The sequence below is a fragment of the Hevea brasiliensis genome, chromosome 16 (genome assembly GCF_030052815.1).
Source record: "Hevea brasiliensis isolate MT/VB/25A 57/8 chromosome 16, ASM3005281v1, whole genome shotgun sequence".
In the NCBI taxonomy this organism is placed as follows: domain Eukaryota; kingdom Viridiplantae; phylum Streptophyta; class Magnoliopsida; order Malpighiales; family Euphorbiaceae; genus Hevea; species Hevea brasiliensis.
In genome coordinates this window covers 55,676,375-55,692,877 of record NC_079508.1, presented here as the reverse complement: position 1 = coordinate 55,692,877, position 16,503 = coordinate 55,676,375, and the positions used below count along the sequence as shown (strand labels likewise).

General features: G+C 34.1%; 3 protein-coding genes and 1 pseudogene across 6 annotated transcripts; 1 reads left to right on the top strand and 3 right to left on the bottom strand.

Moving 5' to 3' along the window:
• Positions 1 to 223: 223 nt before the first annotated feature.
• On the bottom strand, positions 224 to 4,118 carry LOC131174484 (methyl-CpG-binding domain-containing protein 5-like; annotated as a pseudogene).
• On the bottom strand, positions 656 to 7,536 carry LOC110662535 (pentatricopeptide repeat-containing protein At4g11690). 2 transcript variants are annotated; one of them, XM_021821537.2, is made up of 6 exons: positions 5,583 to 7,536; positions 5,476 to 5,506; positions 5,089 to 5,310; positions 3,751 to 4,256; positions 869 to 1,018; positions 656 to 753 (listed from the first exon to the last, which is right to left on the bottom strand). In XM_021821537.2, the coding sequence occupies exon 1, from the start codon at positions 7,415 to 7,417 to the stop codon at positions 5,708 to 5,710; it is 1,710 nt and encodes a 569-aa protein (XP_021677229.2). In that variant the 5' UTR covers positions 7,418 to 7,536; the 3' UTR covers positions 656 to 753; positions 869 to 1,018; positions 3,751 to 4,256; positions 5,089 to 5,310; positions 5,476 to 5,506; positions 5,583 to 5,707. The 2 variants fall into 2 exon arrangements, with proteins under 2 accessions (XP_021677229.2, XP_021677220.2); XM_021821528.2 differs by lacking the exon at positions 5,476 to 5,506 and having other exon boundaries at positions 5,583 to 7,535.
• A 2,855-nt stretch (positions 7,537 to 10,391) lies between these two features.
• LOC110662557 (CAX-interacting protein 4) lies at positions 10,392 to 12,458 on the top strand. Of its 2 annotated transcripts, none has more exons than XM_021821568.2 (3): positions 10,392 to 10,566; positions 10,883 to 11,884; positions 12,196 to 12,458. In XM_021821568.2, the coding sequence occupies exon 2, from the start codon at positions 10,903 to 10,905 to the stop codon at positions 11,866 to 11,868; it is 966 nt and encodes a 321-aa protein (XP_021677260.2). In that variant the 5' UTR covers positions 10,392 to 10,566; positions 10,883 to 10,902; the 3' UTR covers positions 11,869 to 11,884; positions 12,196 to 12,458. The 2 variants fall into 2 exon arrangements, with proteins under 2 accessions (XP_021677260.2, XP_021677267.2); XM_021821575.2 differs by having other exon boundaries at positions 10,399 to 10,566; positions 10,903 to 11,884.
• Positions 12,459 to 13,930: 1,472 nt separating this feature from the next.
• LOC110662571 (mitochondrial import inner membrane translocase subunit TIM9) lies at positions 13,931 to 15,642 on the bottom strand. 2 transcript variants are annotated; one of them, XM_021821583.2, is made up of 3 exons: positions 15,398 to 15,642; positions 15,187 to 15,283; positions 13,931 to 14,280 (listed from the first exon to the last, which is right to left on the bottom strand). In XM_021821583.2, the coding sequence occupies exons 2-3, from the start codon at positions 15,279 to 15,281 to the stop codon at positions 14,085 to 14,087; spliced, it is 291 nt and encodes a 96-aa protein (XP_021677275.1). In that variant the 5' UTR covers positions 15,282 to 15,283; positions 15,398 to 15,642; the 3' UTR covers positions 13,931 to 14,084. The 2 variants fall into 2 exon arrangements, with proteins under 2 accessions (XP_021677275.1, XP_057994511.1); XM_058138528.1 differs by lacking the exon at positions 15,398 to 15,642 and having other exon boundaries at positions 15,187 to 15,391.
• Positions 15,643 to 16,503: the final 861 nt, after the last annotated feature.

Here is a 16,503-nt window from a genome sequence, read left to right as displayed (position 1 = left end):
CTCTAGTCCAGAGCCAATTATACGAAGAAAAAAAAAACCATTTTCAAGTTTCTCTCCTATAAAAAAATATTCAACCATATTAACCCTATCTAGCCAAACATGGCCGTAGTCCGGTTCTGGGAAATATTCATGGCAATAATATATCCACTCATCCATATACCAAAATGTTCGGTATAAAAATCATATTATCCACATTTCCTGTCAAAAACAAAACACCAGGAAATATTCATTGAAATATACATTAGGTGCATAGAAATGTTGGAATAAAGGAAACCATAGGTGAAGCCAGATAAAAGAAATGACAGCCCTCCAACCAAACTTTCTGGAAAAAAAAAAAAAAAAGCTAAAAACACTATTTAGGAGGTGTCGTATAGAACTAGTGTACAAATTAATTTTGCTAGACAAATATCTAGAACAAGTGAAAAGGAAAAGGGAAAAAGAGACCTTCAATTGGCCTGTGTGAGACTACCTTTTGATGATTCAGGGGGCTGGATTCTGAAAGGCTTCAAAACATTGTTTCACTATTGCTTCTAGCTGTTAGTGATGTAAATGCAGCATCTCAAATTCCCAATTTTGCTTATCATATTCAGTCACCTTTTTGAATTCAATGAAAGGAGTCCAGGCATCTTCTTTTGCATCTATAAGAATCCATTCGATTCTATCAGGCACATTCAAATAATCAAACTTCATTTCAGGACGCCTTGCATTCTTGCTAGCCTTCTTGTTGCTGTGACTCCCAGAACCCTGTGCCGCCTACAGAAGTAATTCAAGTTAATGTTGGAAAAAAAAAAAAAAACAATGTTAAAAGAAAATTGGAGGGCCTAATGCCCTCATACGAATAGAGTTCCGTTTCTCACATTAACATCACCTTCAGAATTCTCTGTTCCTCTTTTTTTATTCTTCAAGGTTCCTGTTTCCAGATAATACTGCACCTCTTTCTTGGACCTGAATCGACGACCTGATACACGCTCAATGTAATACTGCACAAGATAGAGAGCATTCCTTGTGTTCAATTGCACTATAAAAATGAAACCAAAGACTAATCACAAAAGTAATCAACTCTTTTGAAATCTTATAGAAGAATGAGACCACAGACCAAGTAGCTGCTACATAAAGAATTTACACATCAAATCAATGAAATTCCAACATCAGCTCTAGCCAGGAAGAGATATCTATTCCAGATTGTATGGAAAAAACTTATTTCAAATGCAGTGAATGAAGTTACAACCAATGACCTCATATCCATTAGAAAACCAGATCAATAAGCATGTTTCTTGGCCATATCATGTACAATTAAGTCTTAGTTCTAGTTTTCTACCTAGGATTATTTTGGTCTTTTGATTTTACAAATCTCATGCTCCCTCACATGACAAGCATTTTGTCCATTAAAAATCCAGCTCAGCAAGCTAATTGGTGAAAAATGGGCCCTTTTTTATCCATGTTAGAACTTAAGCAAGGAAAACCAGCCAAATATATTTGATTTGAGAAAAAAAAAAGTCCATTCAGAGTTCAAAAATAAAAAATAAAAAAAAAATTTTTTGACACTGAAATAGCAAAATTGGAGAAATTTAAATACCAATGGTGTAATTATCCCTAAATCTAACAACTGATAAATGAATAAAACAAAAATTTTTAGTCTCCAAAGGTAGAAATAATATAAACATTATCTAGAGATAAATGGTGTGCATCTGGCAATAACTTTAATCACTTGGTGAAATTCAATTACTTACACTGGGGATTAAACAGTAGAAAATCAGGGGTTATTTCAGAAACAAGATGATGAAAAGGCAAGTTTAGGACCAAAGGCTGGACATTATTAATACTATCAAATGCATGCACGATATTCAAACGATCAGTAGGTTGGAAGTTTTAACTGCTAATTTCAATGACTTAGATTGCACAACATTGAAAGATCAATTACAGAAATCATTTTCAGTAAGTTAAATTGATCATTGTCCAACGTAGAAATATGGATGCATACATATAGAAAAAATGGCATGCTAGTAATTAGTTGCATGTGCAGTCCAGTTCCACTCCAGAACTAGAACCAGACTGGCAGTTCTGGTCCTAGGTCCCTGGCCTTTAGGACTGGAACTGAAGGGTTCCCCTCAGTTCTAGTTTGGTTCAATCCGGTTTGATTAAATCCAATCATCAAAATTTTTTAAAAAGTGAAAAATCCAGTTTTAACCCAAAACCAGACTGAATGGGTCAAAATCAGTCTGGTATGGTTCAAGACGGTTCTGGTCAAATCTGGGTTTGACCGATTCCAGTCCAAACCTGGATGGGGCCCATGTCTACTAGTAATAGGAGCAAAGAAAGGAGAGACAAAATGATGTGGGCTCACGTGCAAAAAATGATTTAGTGCCAACAGCTCACAAAAAGCTTAACCATACAATCACAACTAGTATGATACTGTGATTATGCTGAATTGTGAACTTGAAAATTGGAGACTTAACTATGCTGAAAATCTTTTGCTGATATAAGTTGCTAAGGAGGCATTAGCAAACTTCACACCAGAGAAGTAACAAGTAGAAGTGAGATTACATTGTTTTTCAACTCTTCCCAAAAGAATAGGAGATCATTTGTAAGACATTGTCATGGTACAAAGTCTGATCAGATATGATATGGTCGGTTTATTGATTTTCCTTAATATCTCAGACTTTTGGTTCAAATAGGACTAAAGTGAAAGTGTCTGTTGTAAAAAATTATAGCACCAACAACATCAAAAACAATATATGTATTTATCACATTTCAATTATATAAAATATTTTTGCATTATTCACATAAATGATTGAGTTTAGGTTTAATTCAAGTTCCTCAGCTTTTTTTTTTTTCAGAATATCAAACCAAATTAAACCAACTCCAATCTGTTTTCTTATATTGCAACCTACACCAAAACCAAACTGGTTATTTCATACTTTGCATGACAGTGAAGGGGCTAATGACATAGGTATACCAAATAATTGGTTGCTTCTTCATCTCCTATCATTCTACATACTGGAACAAGAAGACCGGCAAATTGAAGAAAAGATAACTTAACTATAGACTGGTTATATAGTTGATCAGTACTCTGTAAGAAAGGGATGTCCTCCTACAACATGAATAATTGTTTCTTTCCATTTCTAATGAACACGTCTAAAACAATGAATATCATAAGAATTCTTAGTTACATTATCCAAATTGTAAGCTCTTGTTTTCAAGTGGAACAGGGAAAGCCTGCTAAAATATGTTGCCACATCAAACAATGTGATCCAGAATGAAATATATAGCAGCAATTTGAGAAAAGACAAACTACAGCCTCGTAATCTAGGTAGTCATTATTTGATAACAAAGAGATTTTCCATCTACAACTTAAACAATTATTCCCTCTTCCTAATGAACATAACCAACATATCTAAAAGACTATTCCATATAAAATCCTGACCTCCTCTTTCCCCAAATTGTAAGCTGGCATGCTGACACCATAACCAAGCTAGAGAAGAAGCAAACAAGAGCAAACAAGAACAATATCTTTGAGATATTCACTCATTGTAACATATTTGATAGACTAAGCAGAAGCATTTGACAGAGTTTGAAGCATTGAGCATGATTAAGACCGCGAGTATGGGATTAAAATGCGGTTCAAAGCTGGAAATGGCCATAAAAAACAGAAAAATCATCCAAAAAAAAATGGGAAAAAAAAAAGGAGAAAAAATCATTCAATCACTGATAGTAGAATAGAAAATAACATTAATTAACTGAGAAATTGACCTTATCTACCGTGCCAGCCGTTGCACCAGAGGTCCTAACCCTATCTTGAACTATCCATCCCGGAGGCAACCAATTCGCCGATTCCGACGTCCCCGGCGACATCATCACCAGTACTTTTTTCCTCGATTTAATCGGCGTCGCCGTCTTGAACTATCCACACCATTCGCTGAAGCCGCTTGGTGACCGTCTCTGTTTTTGATTGTGGTCTGCGCGCTGGCCGAAAGGTTGCTAGCGTCGATAAAGGAGCCGTTTTGAAGGAGAGGATCAGAGAGCGTATCGGCAGCAAGGCCCGGGTGGTCGGAACGATTCATTTCGGGTCGGGAAGAGCTCATAACCGGGGTTTGACCCGTACCTGTGCGGTTTGACATGGACAGAGCAGCTTTCACCGTCCAAGTGTCCCAGCCAAAGATCTGGATTATTTGACGCAGTTGACTTTTTTATTTTGCTTTTTCCCCGCAACCAATAGCCTCACTCAAAGAGATTTTAGCCGTTGGAATACTTTCGTTCTACGGGTGAGAAAAAAATATATAAAAACAAATAAATCATAGGAAAAAAGTAATTGCTCAAACCAATAAAATTAGTTATATTTAAATTTCTAAAAGTAATGATTTTTAATTATATATGTTATAATCAATATTCTTTTAGTGTTTTTATTTTTAAATATAAATACTTATAAATTTATTATTCAACATTTTAAGATGCTATATCATTAATTTAAAAATAATAATAATATATTCGTATTAAAAAATTTTTTTTTTTTGAACTGGTATTAAAAAAACAAATTTATACTTAGAAATGGCTATTATTAAATAGATTAAAAAAATTAAATAAATTATTTAATTTATATTAATAATATAGCACTAATGACAATCTGTGATTATGATTCACGAATATATAAATGTGATAAACTTGTGTACTCTCCTCAATAAAAAGTGAAAAAAGAGTGCAATGCCAAGCCAATACATCAGCCGGTGAAGGTATTATATATAAAATATATTTTTTAACGAAAATTATTTTTTTAAAAATAAAATATTTTTATTATTTGATTAGTATGCGTATATATCATAAATGTCTAAATTTTCATATTTTAATAAGATTTTGAAAGTTTATAAAAGTAAATTGTAAAAAAAAACTTTAATTTTTCCTTTAATAAAAAATATTATCTATTTTTCTGAAAATGTCTGCTAAAAAAATATAAAAAATATTTTACAATAAAATATTTTTTTATAAAACATACAGAGGTAAACTAAATAAAATAAGTCTCAGTAACTTTAAAAAAGGAGGTTGATACGTGTAAAAGCAATTCTGTGACTTTAGAATTGTGGATGATACGACTACCTCATGGTTTTCTGCATTAATTTTGCAGCAAAATTGGAGAAGTTCCAAGTTCCGACCTATAATCAGTTGCTTATCTGCCAAATAGTGTCTGTCAATACTCTATGAGGCAGACTTCCAAACTTATTTTGACGCCCACTTAACTGGAATACTTCATCCAACAATAAGTGAATTTCTCCTCAATATTCTTGAGCCAGTTTTCAGAAGTTTCTCCAGACCAAAGATCTGCAAGAGAAAAACCGATGAGTGTTAAGTGAAGGAAAAGGTAATCATTTTAATAAAACATACATGGAATCAATTTATTAAGTAGAAAGTATTTCAAAAGTTAGTTTGTAAGACGGTGAAAAAAATCTCAGAGAATCCATGTTCCAAAGCCAATGAGATCTTAACATGTAGTGTCTTGTGGATATAACAAAGTAACCTGAAAAAAAATCTTCAATTACATACGCATCAAAGTAGATATCAGCTCAAGTACAAGAATGAAAGCAATACTTAACTCTTCCTATGGATCTCTTCGAATATACATCAGCAATGACAGTTTTAGGCTATCAACTTAAGTCATAAGAAGGCTGATGTTTTCTCTCCACTTCCCATTTTTTCTTCTACTTCCAACAGGAGTGTTTCAAGTCCTCAACTCTTTGCCATATTTGGCTTCGGAGATTATGTTATAGATGTAAATTGGTGGCTTTAATCCCAATTCCATCATCTTGTTTAGTAAGACCTCAGCCTCTTGCCACTTACCATCCTTGCATAGAACTCCAATGGTAGAACTATAGCTAGCCACATTTGGAACCAATCCCTTGTCCTCCATTTCTTTGAGCAATCTCAAGGCCCTGAAAGAGCTGCCTTCTTTGCAGTAACCATTAATCATCGTATTGAAGATCACGTCACTGGGTTCCATCTTTATTTCAGCCATTGATCTAAACAGTTTCGATGCTTCATTCATTTTCCCTTTCATACACAACCCATGTAATAACACACCATAGGTGTGGACATCAGGAACCAAGCCAACCTTTTGCATATAGGAATAAAAATGAAAGGCTTTCTCCATGTCCTCAAACCGAGCATGGGCATTAATTAAAATGGTATATGTCACTCTAGAAGGAGAAATGCCTCTCTCCTCCATCTCCCTCACAAAATCAGTGACACGCACCCAGTTTCCAGCATTAGAATATCCTTCGATCAGAACATTATAAGTTACCAAAGATGGAGATATACCATTTGACTTCAAACGGTCAAACAAACTCAAAGCTTTATCCAACCTTCCGATACTACAAAACCCATGTATTAGAGTGTTATATGTGACTAAATTCGAGTTGATGCTAGCTCTCTTCATTAGACCCACCAAATTCTCAGCCTCCCAAATCCTCATCTCTCTACATAACCCACGAATCAAGGTATTGTAGGTAACAACATTAGATGTCACACCTCTCTTACACATTTCATCAAACAGTTCATAAGCTTTATTTATCTTTCTTTCATTGCAGCACTCATTTATCATACAATTATAGGTATATAAATTAGGAAGCACCCCATCAAGCTGCATCTTCTCGTATAACTCAAACCCATCTTTTTTAAGTCCCTTCTTAAAGAACCCATTGATCAAAACTGTGTAAGTATACTGATTAGCAGCCAAACCCAGTTCTCCCATCTTATAAAACAACTGTTTTGCTCTTTGAACATCTTTATTCTTACAACACCCATCAATTAATGTAGTATATATGACAACATTCGGGGAAAATCCCATCTCCTCTGATTGAACCAATAGCTCAAAACCTCTATTCAAATCACCAGCCTCACAACAACCCTTGATCATTATCCCATAACTATACACATCCAACTTAACCTTTTCCTTTGATTCATGAAAAAATAACCACGATCTCTCAAAACAGCTAGATTTAACAAGGTAATCCAAAAGACAATTGAAAGTATTGGGTCTAGGGACAAGGCCTTTATCAACCATTTGATTAAAATAGAACAGAGCTTGCTCTATTGAGCGAGATAGAACATAAGCATTGATGATTGATTCATAGAGGAAGGCACCCATTATTGGGCTTGGATAAGAGATTGGTTGTGTTAGATGGTGGAGAAGAGATGAAACAGTGAAGAAAGGAGAGGAAATTCGATTAGAGATCAATTGGAGAAGGAAAGATTGGGCGTGGGATAGCATGTTGGAGCTAAGAAGGTGGTGAAGAATAAAGGAAATGGACTGGTGAGTGGGGTGAAAGCCTTGATGAATTGAGGAATTGAAGAGCGAGAGAGCTTTGAGAGGCGGCTTTTTCACCAATTTTGGAATGAGAAGGAGAGCTTGGTGGTGGGTTTGTTGCTGCATTGTTGAGAGCTGGCACTGGCCTGTGGCAGTTACCGTTTTATACCCGGCAACTTAAAAGATACGATATATAGATGCTCATTATATAACCAACACGCAAATGAATATATCTCGCTTATTTTTAATATACCCATCGCATCATATGTTAGATTTTAGATTTATATTGAACCGAACAAGGATTACTTATTTTATAAGATATCTTGTCAAAATACTTATATGTGTTTTATATTGTTGATATCGGTGTCTACTAAAAATAGGGGCATTTTGATATGTTGATGTTAACGAACGAATGTTAATGGCTTGCCTGACTAGACTAATAGCTATACAAGATTGAGGTGCCTAAATGCTATCCTACTCCTATTACACAGTCATCGATTGGTGGAATCTATTTTGACTATGGGAACGTTGTACTTTTCGTTTGGTACAAAGCCTCTTCCTCTTTTCTAAGTAATGGCTGTCGATGGAAGGAGCCCTTTGACTATTGTCCTTTCGATGGTCATTGGCGCTGTTGGGGTCGGACGATAGGCAGAAGTGGATCGTGTGGATGCAAGTGGCGCTGCAACTAATGCTCCTTGGTGCTTAGCTCTAGGGCTCGGAATTGTGAGCATTGGACTTCACTTGTTTGGGCCTATTGGTTAGGCCTGTTTTAAGCCCTCCTTTGTGACTGAGCCATGGTGATGTATTAAATGTTTCAACTAATGAATGAATGATGTTTAACTCTGGAAAATTAAAAAAAAAAAAATCATTAAATTGTAGATAAGCATATAGGTAACCTAGCAGTCTTTAATAAAATTTTGCTTTTATTAATCCCAATGCCTTAGAGATGTTGAAAAGAGTATATAAAAATAAATTTGGAAATGAAGATTTTTCTTTCTAGGGCTAATGAAAAATAAATTAAAATTGATTGATATTATCGAGAATTTTTTAATTAAAAAATTAAAAAATAATTCAAAATGAAATTTAATAAATTTTAATAATAATAACACTAAAATAATAAAATAATTTTTTTAAACTTTTTAAATAATATATTTTTCTCCCAAAAACACTTTTAGCCATTCAACTTCGATGTCAAAAAGCATAAATTATAAATTTTTCATTAACTGCAAATTAAAAAAAAAAAACTGCAACCCTTATTTCCAGTTATTCTAAAGCTAATTAGAGCAACTTAACCCTTGCACCTTGCCTTTAGTCAACAGTACAGCTGCCATGGTTGACTGCATAAGTTTTCGAAGGTAAAAGCAAATAAAGGGTTTCGAAGGGCAAAACTTGAAGCCTCCAATTCACAAAGCGTACCAAATAACTCGAATCAATACCAAAAGGTGAAAGCCAAACTCTGGGAACAATAATGGCCATCGTCTTGCTCTTTGTTTCTATTGTCATTTGCAAAAGTCTCTTTAAAGAAATAATATCCAATTTCCCCCTTCATCCCTCTATCAATGACTTTCATGCGGGATAGACTCAAATCACACTCAATCTTTAGTTTGGACATGGTTGCCATATGAGCAGCTGTCACAGTATTGAGAGTGGTGGTCGAGGCATTAATAGTTGTGGTGGTGGTAGGATTCAGGAGAGGTACCAGAGAAGGGAAGCTGGCTTTTTGGCAGAGGTTGATGGTGTTGTTGAAACGACCCTTCTTGGTCCTATTACTAGAGGTGGCGAGGGAGAGAGAAAGGGGAGAAAGGGAGTGGCATGGATGACTTGGTTTTAACTTTGAAAACATAGAAGCATTAGGAGATTAATTAGCAATAGTTTTATTCAAGACTACATCAATGGGACTTGGAGATCTTGACTTTACATTTGTAATCAAGTAGAAATTTTCACAAATAAGATAATTCCTCTTCCATATAATCAATCAAAATAAGAGGAAACCATCAACAAGAAAATCACAAATTAACTAAGTAACAACAACAACAATAATAATAATAATAATAATAATAATAATAATAATAATAATAATAAACATCAAAAATAGAAATTCTTTACATACAAAACTCCATAGGTATATATATACATATCCAAGTCATCTAAAGAATTAAGCAGAAACCTGATTGAGATTATCATTTACAGGAATATTACGAACAGAACCGCGACAAAGCGGACAATGTCGATCCTTGGCAAGCCACTGATTGATACAGAAAGCATGGTATACATGTTTACACTTAGTGAGAACCCAACATGGTTCTCCATCCTCGAATTCCTCCAAGCAAATGGCACACTCGCTACAGTTCATGATATTGCTTTTGAACATAACAAACTGCCCTGGCGGTTCCCCTAAAACCTCTCGTTCATGCTGTTCTTGTCCTCGCTGCCGGGGTCGGGTGGTGGTCCGACCTCCGCCTTGATTATTATGACCTGAATTTTCTGTGATAAGTATTTGAGGAGGCCTGCAGCAGGTCATGAAGAAGAAGAAGGTTATGACAGAGGGTAATACAATAAGAAGTGGGTCCATTATTAGGTTAATTATTAGAAAGGCTAGCTATAAAACGAAGGCTATGAAGACATTATGTATTGAGAGACGATATATATATTTATATATAGGTTATATATGGAGTTGGTTTTGTATTTGGATTACTGCAAACCCTAATCCTTGGGTGAATAGGTGATCTATTCATTATTGCTTGTGGAGTTGGTTTTCTCTTCGGATTCCTAGCTAAATTTTGTTTACACAATTCTTTATGATCATAATATTGAATATTAAAATATTTCTAAAAAAGTAATATTAAAATAACAAATTAATTTAATCCATATAATATGCTATTAATCTATCTAAAACAAAATTTTAAAAAAAGTGAATGTGATGAACGACATCGTTTAAATTTAATTTAATTATAATTTTAAGATTTATTTGATATTATTTTAATTTGATATTATTTTAATATATTCTCATTATAAAAATTTTAAAAATTAAAATTTTCAAATAATTTCTTTATATTTAAAATAATATTTTTAATTTTTTTTTCCGCCCCTGAAACCGTTCGGATGGTTATTGGGTTTCATTTTAGATAATCCTAGGCTCACCGACCTCAGTGAGTCCAATTTGAATTTATATAGGCAAAAACCATCTAGATGGGAGAGCGCTCTTCTTCTCTTTCTCAGCTTCTTTTTTCTCGTTGCTTTTGCTCGTCGATTTGAAGATTCTCTCCACCCGACAGGTAAAGGGGCCTTTCTGTGTAAAACTATCCATTGATCTCTCTTTTGCTTTATCAATTTGTTTGATCCTTTCTTGTCTAGGAAAGTCTAGATTACCTTGTTTTTTGCTGATTTAATTGAATATTAGGCGATTGATTCAAAGTTTATTACGTATTTGCTAATGAGTGAATCTACAAATTGGAAACCCTAGACTGCTTCCTTTCATTGTTGATTCGTCGATGTTTACTGATACGATTAATCAATTTGAAAGTTTAATATCCTGTCAGTTTTAATTTTTGGTAGTTTTGATTGAAATCGGTGTTCTCTATTTGCTTACAGTTTGATCTCCATATTTCAAGATGCCGGCTACAGCAGGAAGGGTTCGCATGCCTGCGAATAATAGGGTGCACAGTAGTGCTGCCCTTCAGACTCATGGTATATGGCAGAGTGCAATCGGATATGATCCATATGCGCCCAACAAGGATGATACCAATAGTTCTTCACAGGAAAAGTCCTTGAATGCTGAACCTGAGGCGGAGAATGCATACGCCAGCTTTCAGGGACTTCTAGCTCTTGCCCGAATCACTGGTTCCAATGCTGATGAGGCTCGCGGTGCTTGCAAGAGGTGTGGTCGTGTTGGGCATCTGGCTTATCAATGTAGAAACTTTTTGAGCGTTAAAGATGATGATAAGGAGAAAGATCCAGAGGCAGTCCAAGCAGCAGTTTTGTCTGGATTGGAAAAGATAAAGGGTAATGGAAAATTTGCAGTTGCAAGCAAGGAGAAGGAGGAGAGTGAGGAAGAGGAGGATAGTGACACTTCAGATTCTGAGGTGGATTCAGAGATTGAGAGGATTATTGCTGAAAGGCATGGTAAGAAGGGCAGTAGTAAGAAGAGGTCATCTAAGGAAGAGAATTCTGATGAAGGGTCAGATTCTGATTCTGGGGTAAGGAAGAAAAGAGGGAGGTCAAAGAAAAGGAGTGAGAAGAGGTGCACTAGTGATTCAGAGGATGAGGATGAAGGTCAAAGGAAGAGGAGGAAGAGGGAGAAAAGGAGAAAGAGGGATGAGTCCTCTGAAGAAGAGGAAGAGAGGCGGCATCATAAGAGGAAGAGTGGGAAGGAGAATAGGAGGAGAAGTCGTAGATATGCTGATGATTCTGAATCAAATGCATCTGATGACTCTGGCAGAAGGCACAGGCGAAAGACCAGGAAGCCAGCATCACCATCTGATTCTGATTTGAGTGGCTTTGATGACTCACGAGTTGGAAGGGCTACAAAGCGATATGAGAAGAGAAGTAAAAAGCGCCACCTTGAGGAGGATGATTGATCCCCTGCTAGTGAAGGTAAACAATCTATTTGTTTGCTGGATTTCTTACCTGTGTATAATATGTGCGGATAGTCTCAATTACCTATATGTTTTTTATTGTTAATTTCTTACAAGTTTCAGTGGCATGTATATCGTATTGCATTTTATGCCCTTAAATAGAGGATCTCCAGTGCTGCATTTCACATGTAGTATTTTCATGTAACTTAAGAATTATCCCTTGGTTTAATGATTTGAAACAAATGTGTTGTAAAAATGATGAGACTGCTGACTGTTTTTGAAACGAATTGCTGCTTGATAGCTTATGGCCCAATTTTGTTATTTTTGCAGGGATCGAAGGGGATTAATCACAGTCTGAGTTATGAGAAACAGAGCCAACAGTGGTGTGGTTGAAGTACTCAGTTTCATTGTTGTGTGTGCACGTCTGAAAACTTGTCTCTATCAAATTTCTATTTTTAAAAAGTAAGAATGGATGTTCAAAAATTTGCGTTTGAGGTGTGTAAAGGGCCTGTAAATTAGCTGCGTTGTTGAATGTTTTGTTTGGAGCAGCACTTCAGTTTTTAATTGTATGCCTATTTATTTATTTGTTTAAACTAGGGGGAAAAAGATGAGGGAAAGAGGCTTGAGCTTTCTCTAGTTGTAGTAGTAGCAAGTTCAAATGTAATTGTGCTGTTTGCATAGTTGTTTAAGGCATGCCTCGCACAAATGCACAGGTGCGATGCTCCACATCTAGAATTAGCAGTCCTCGATGCTTTTATTTTTCAACATCTACACACCTCAAATCGCTCTCCCCTCCAACCTTGTTTTTGGATCCCCAACTCTTCTTTAGTGTCTATGTTTTTGTTTCTGGCGCGCCCTCGATTGTTGTCTTAAATAAGTGATAGGAAAAAAATGTTAAAAATTTTTTTATGCTTTTTTCCCTTGTGATTAACGTTTGATTGATGCTTTAACAATTATTAACTTCGATCAATTCGATTAAATAGTGCTAATATTGCAAATGTTCTGAGAATTATTAGGTGTGTTGCACTATAGTATTTGCTTGTTTTGAGTTGCTACAAATGCTGTTTAGAATACGTGGGAGATTATTAATAATTTTAATTTTTATATTTTTAAATTTTAATATATAAAAATAATATAATGTCTTAAATTTTTATTAATTACTATATATTTAATTTTTATTATTTATACCTCTCAAACTTTTTTAATAAAAATTTTATAATAGAAATAATTAAAATTTATCTATATATAATTTATATAAAAATATATTTAATAAATATAAATATATAAATACATATAATTAACTTGACTTTTATTATAATATTAAGAGTATAAATATTAAATAATTTATAATTTACATATACAATTGAAAAATTAATAATTTAATTATAATTAAAATTAATTAATTAAAAAAAATTAATAAAAAAAGTCACGTGCCATGAAATAAAATGTCAGGAATATATATACATATATATATATATATATATATATATATATATATATATATATATATATATATATACACTTCATCTGAATTATCTGATTCAGCTAAGTTCGTGATGCGTTGGCGTGTGCAATGAAACATGAAAATTTGCACATAGGCCGATCTTATCCTCGAAGAGTATATTCTGTTTCAGAGATACATCAGGTTAGCCCAATTGCAGATGAAAGGTTGAGATGACTGATATGCAAAGCCAATGCCAAATCATATATCAATAAAGTTACGTAAAACTGTTTTAATTTGTATCATATGGATTTGTTGGTTTGATATGAAAGAGAGCAGTTTCGCTGGATATGCTTTGTAATGTTGATGCCCCTGGGACTTATTAATGCATCCCTTTTGCACGTCAAAAAAAGAAAGCAGTTTCCAGTACAGCACACAGGCAGCCATTCCAAAACTGGGCTAAAATAGGCTCTCTTTCCAACAAATTTCTATAGTCCGTTGCTTCATCGAGGCTATAACAAAAATTCAATTCTGATAACTTTGTTCCGAATTCCTCCCTCCTTATCCTTAATGAAGTGATGCAAAACATACAAAGCAAATCTTACACATTGAACCTCAAATCAATATTCAACAGCTCATTCAACTGGGCTTCTATTATGCTTGAAATTAACTATTCTTTTATTTATAAATGAAAAAAACCCTGTTGGAAAAAATAGCTGAAAATTGACAACAAAAGAACATCTACATTAATGAAATGGTGTTTTGAGCAATTCATGGTTTAGTTGCTTTGGTCTGGTGTAGCTGCAAGATTGTTAAGCTCTGCAAATCTTAAACCAACCCGCATCGAGTGCTTCAAGAATTTCTCAGCACATCTCATGACACAGGTTTCCTCCTGCTTCTGCAGTGATTTGCGTGTAAAGTTGTCCACACAGTCATTGAAGCATCTCTCCACAACTGAATTGTACATCCTCATACTGCAGATGCACATCAGGCATGATAAAAATTAGATAGTTCAATTCCGTATAGGCTATGTTTGGGATAAGGATTTTTCTAAAATCCTAGGATCTGTCCAAATAGAAGGCACAGTAAAATTACTGCACTATCTGGAATAAAAGGAAAAAGCCTAACAGTATTTGGATACTTTGCCAGTAAACTTTGAGATGTCATATATATATATAACAGCCTAAAGTTTTAGTATCATGAGCATTTTCACACTGCTTACATATATGCATTAGTTTAGAGTCGTGGATTCTAAGATCTAGACTAGAATTAAAATATGCAGCAAAATGTCAGAAAACAATGTGTCAAGTATCAAGTAGAAGAAACAGCAGCTCTAAGCTTTCCAATGAAGGGGCAAGATATACAACAGAGTACAGATATCACAAGTAAAATGCTCACACATGAATAAGAAATATTAACTTAGGAATAGGGATATTGCTCCCATAACGTCCGAATGCAACATATGCAGATGATTGGCGGCACAGGTTTTTAGGGGAACATTGTTTTAGCTTCACATCAACGAAGTCACAAACCAAACTTGCAACATCAATTGTCAAAATTGGGATGTGAAGCCATAAATGAGAGGTAGAAGAAAACACAATTACAACTCAGGAAAAAAAACCCATCACCTATAAACAGCATAGCAAAATAAAATGCAAAACTTCATACTTGGAATCACAAATCCTACGCCACTTTCAAATTAACCCAATAATTAGAACTAACGCATTTCTAATCCTCCAAAAACCAAATAAATTGATCAATTCGGAAGCAAATAGAAACCAATTAATAGATCTCTTCACGACAATTATCCACAATGTAGCAAATACTAAAGAATTATCAACCCATTAAAGCAGATCGACAGGCAGAACAGATTTACAAACCTGTCTCGCACTTGGAGCTGCTCGATTACAGCAGCCATCCGCCTCTGGTCTTCTTCAGGTAGACCATCAAGACCTTGTAGCATGCTCTTGTCCATACCTTCTCCAAAAAGAAAAAAGAAATAAGAATTAGGGTTTTGTTTTTAGTTCCTTACCATGCATTAGCTGGAAAGAGGTAGGGTTTAGTTCACAGGCTAATCCTTCTATTTTATACCAATGACAACCCTAAAAACCACGCGATGCGCAATTCACTTCAGTCTCCGGAACGGCGTCGTTCAATTGACTGGTTTAATGGTTAGTGCCCGCCGGCGTTGATGATGGGTGTGACCCGAATTTTTTAAACTGGCGTCGCCGGATTTTCAAAAACTTAATTTATAGTAGTATTTTTTGGGAAAGGCGCCGTTCAATTGACTGGTTTAATGGTTAGTGCCCGCCGGCGTTGATGATGGCTGTGACCCGAATTTTTTAAACTGGCTTCGCCGGATTTTCAAAAACTTAATTTATAGTAGTATTTTTTGGGAAAATATTAAAATTATTTTTTAAATTATAAAATTTTAAATTTAAATTTTAATTGGAGTTGAGAGAACTCAAATCTCAATAGGAGAGAAAAAACAAAAGTCTAAATAATTAAAAACTAATAAAATGGTGAAGCTATTCTATATGAAGAAAAAAAAAAGAGGAGAAAAGATGTTTAAGTTTATTTATAAATATTAAAAATTATAATTTTTATATGTTATCATAAATGTTATATATGTTTATATTAAATTTTAAATATTATTAATTAATAATGAGATTAATTAAATTGAGCGATGTTGAATAATTTATTTTTAAAATAAAAATAATATTTTCTTATCATTCAAATTATAATAAAAAAAATATATATTTTATGTTGGGATAAAATCAAAACGAACGGGAATCAAATAGAAAATTCAATTGATTTTCATCTTTTGATGAATTCATTGCGGGTTTAATGGATTTATTATTTTCAGATTGATACATAACCAATTGTGTATTGTTTACTTAACAATGCAGCATTGTAGCAACCATAAATTGCATTGTAAATAACAAAAATAATAATTTTATTTACTCATAAATCGGCTGATAATTTGGGAAATTGATTCTAAATGTTTTTGGCACTTAAATATTTAATATCGAATGAGATATACTAGCTCGTGTTTGTATGTGTTTTATCTTTGAAAAAAAAAATATGAGATATACTATAACTACTAATACAATAACCCGAGTTTAATTAATATTATATATTATTTGAAATAAATATCTTTTGTAGTGATTATGAAATAAAATGAAAATTTTGTACTT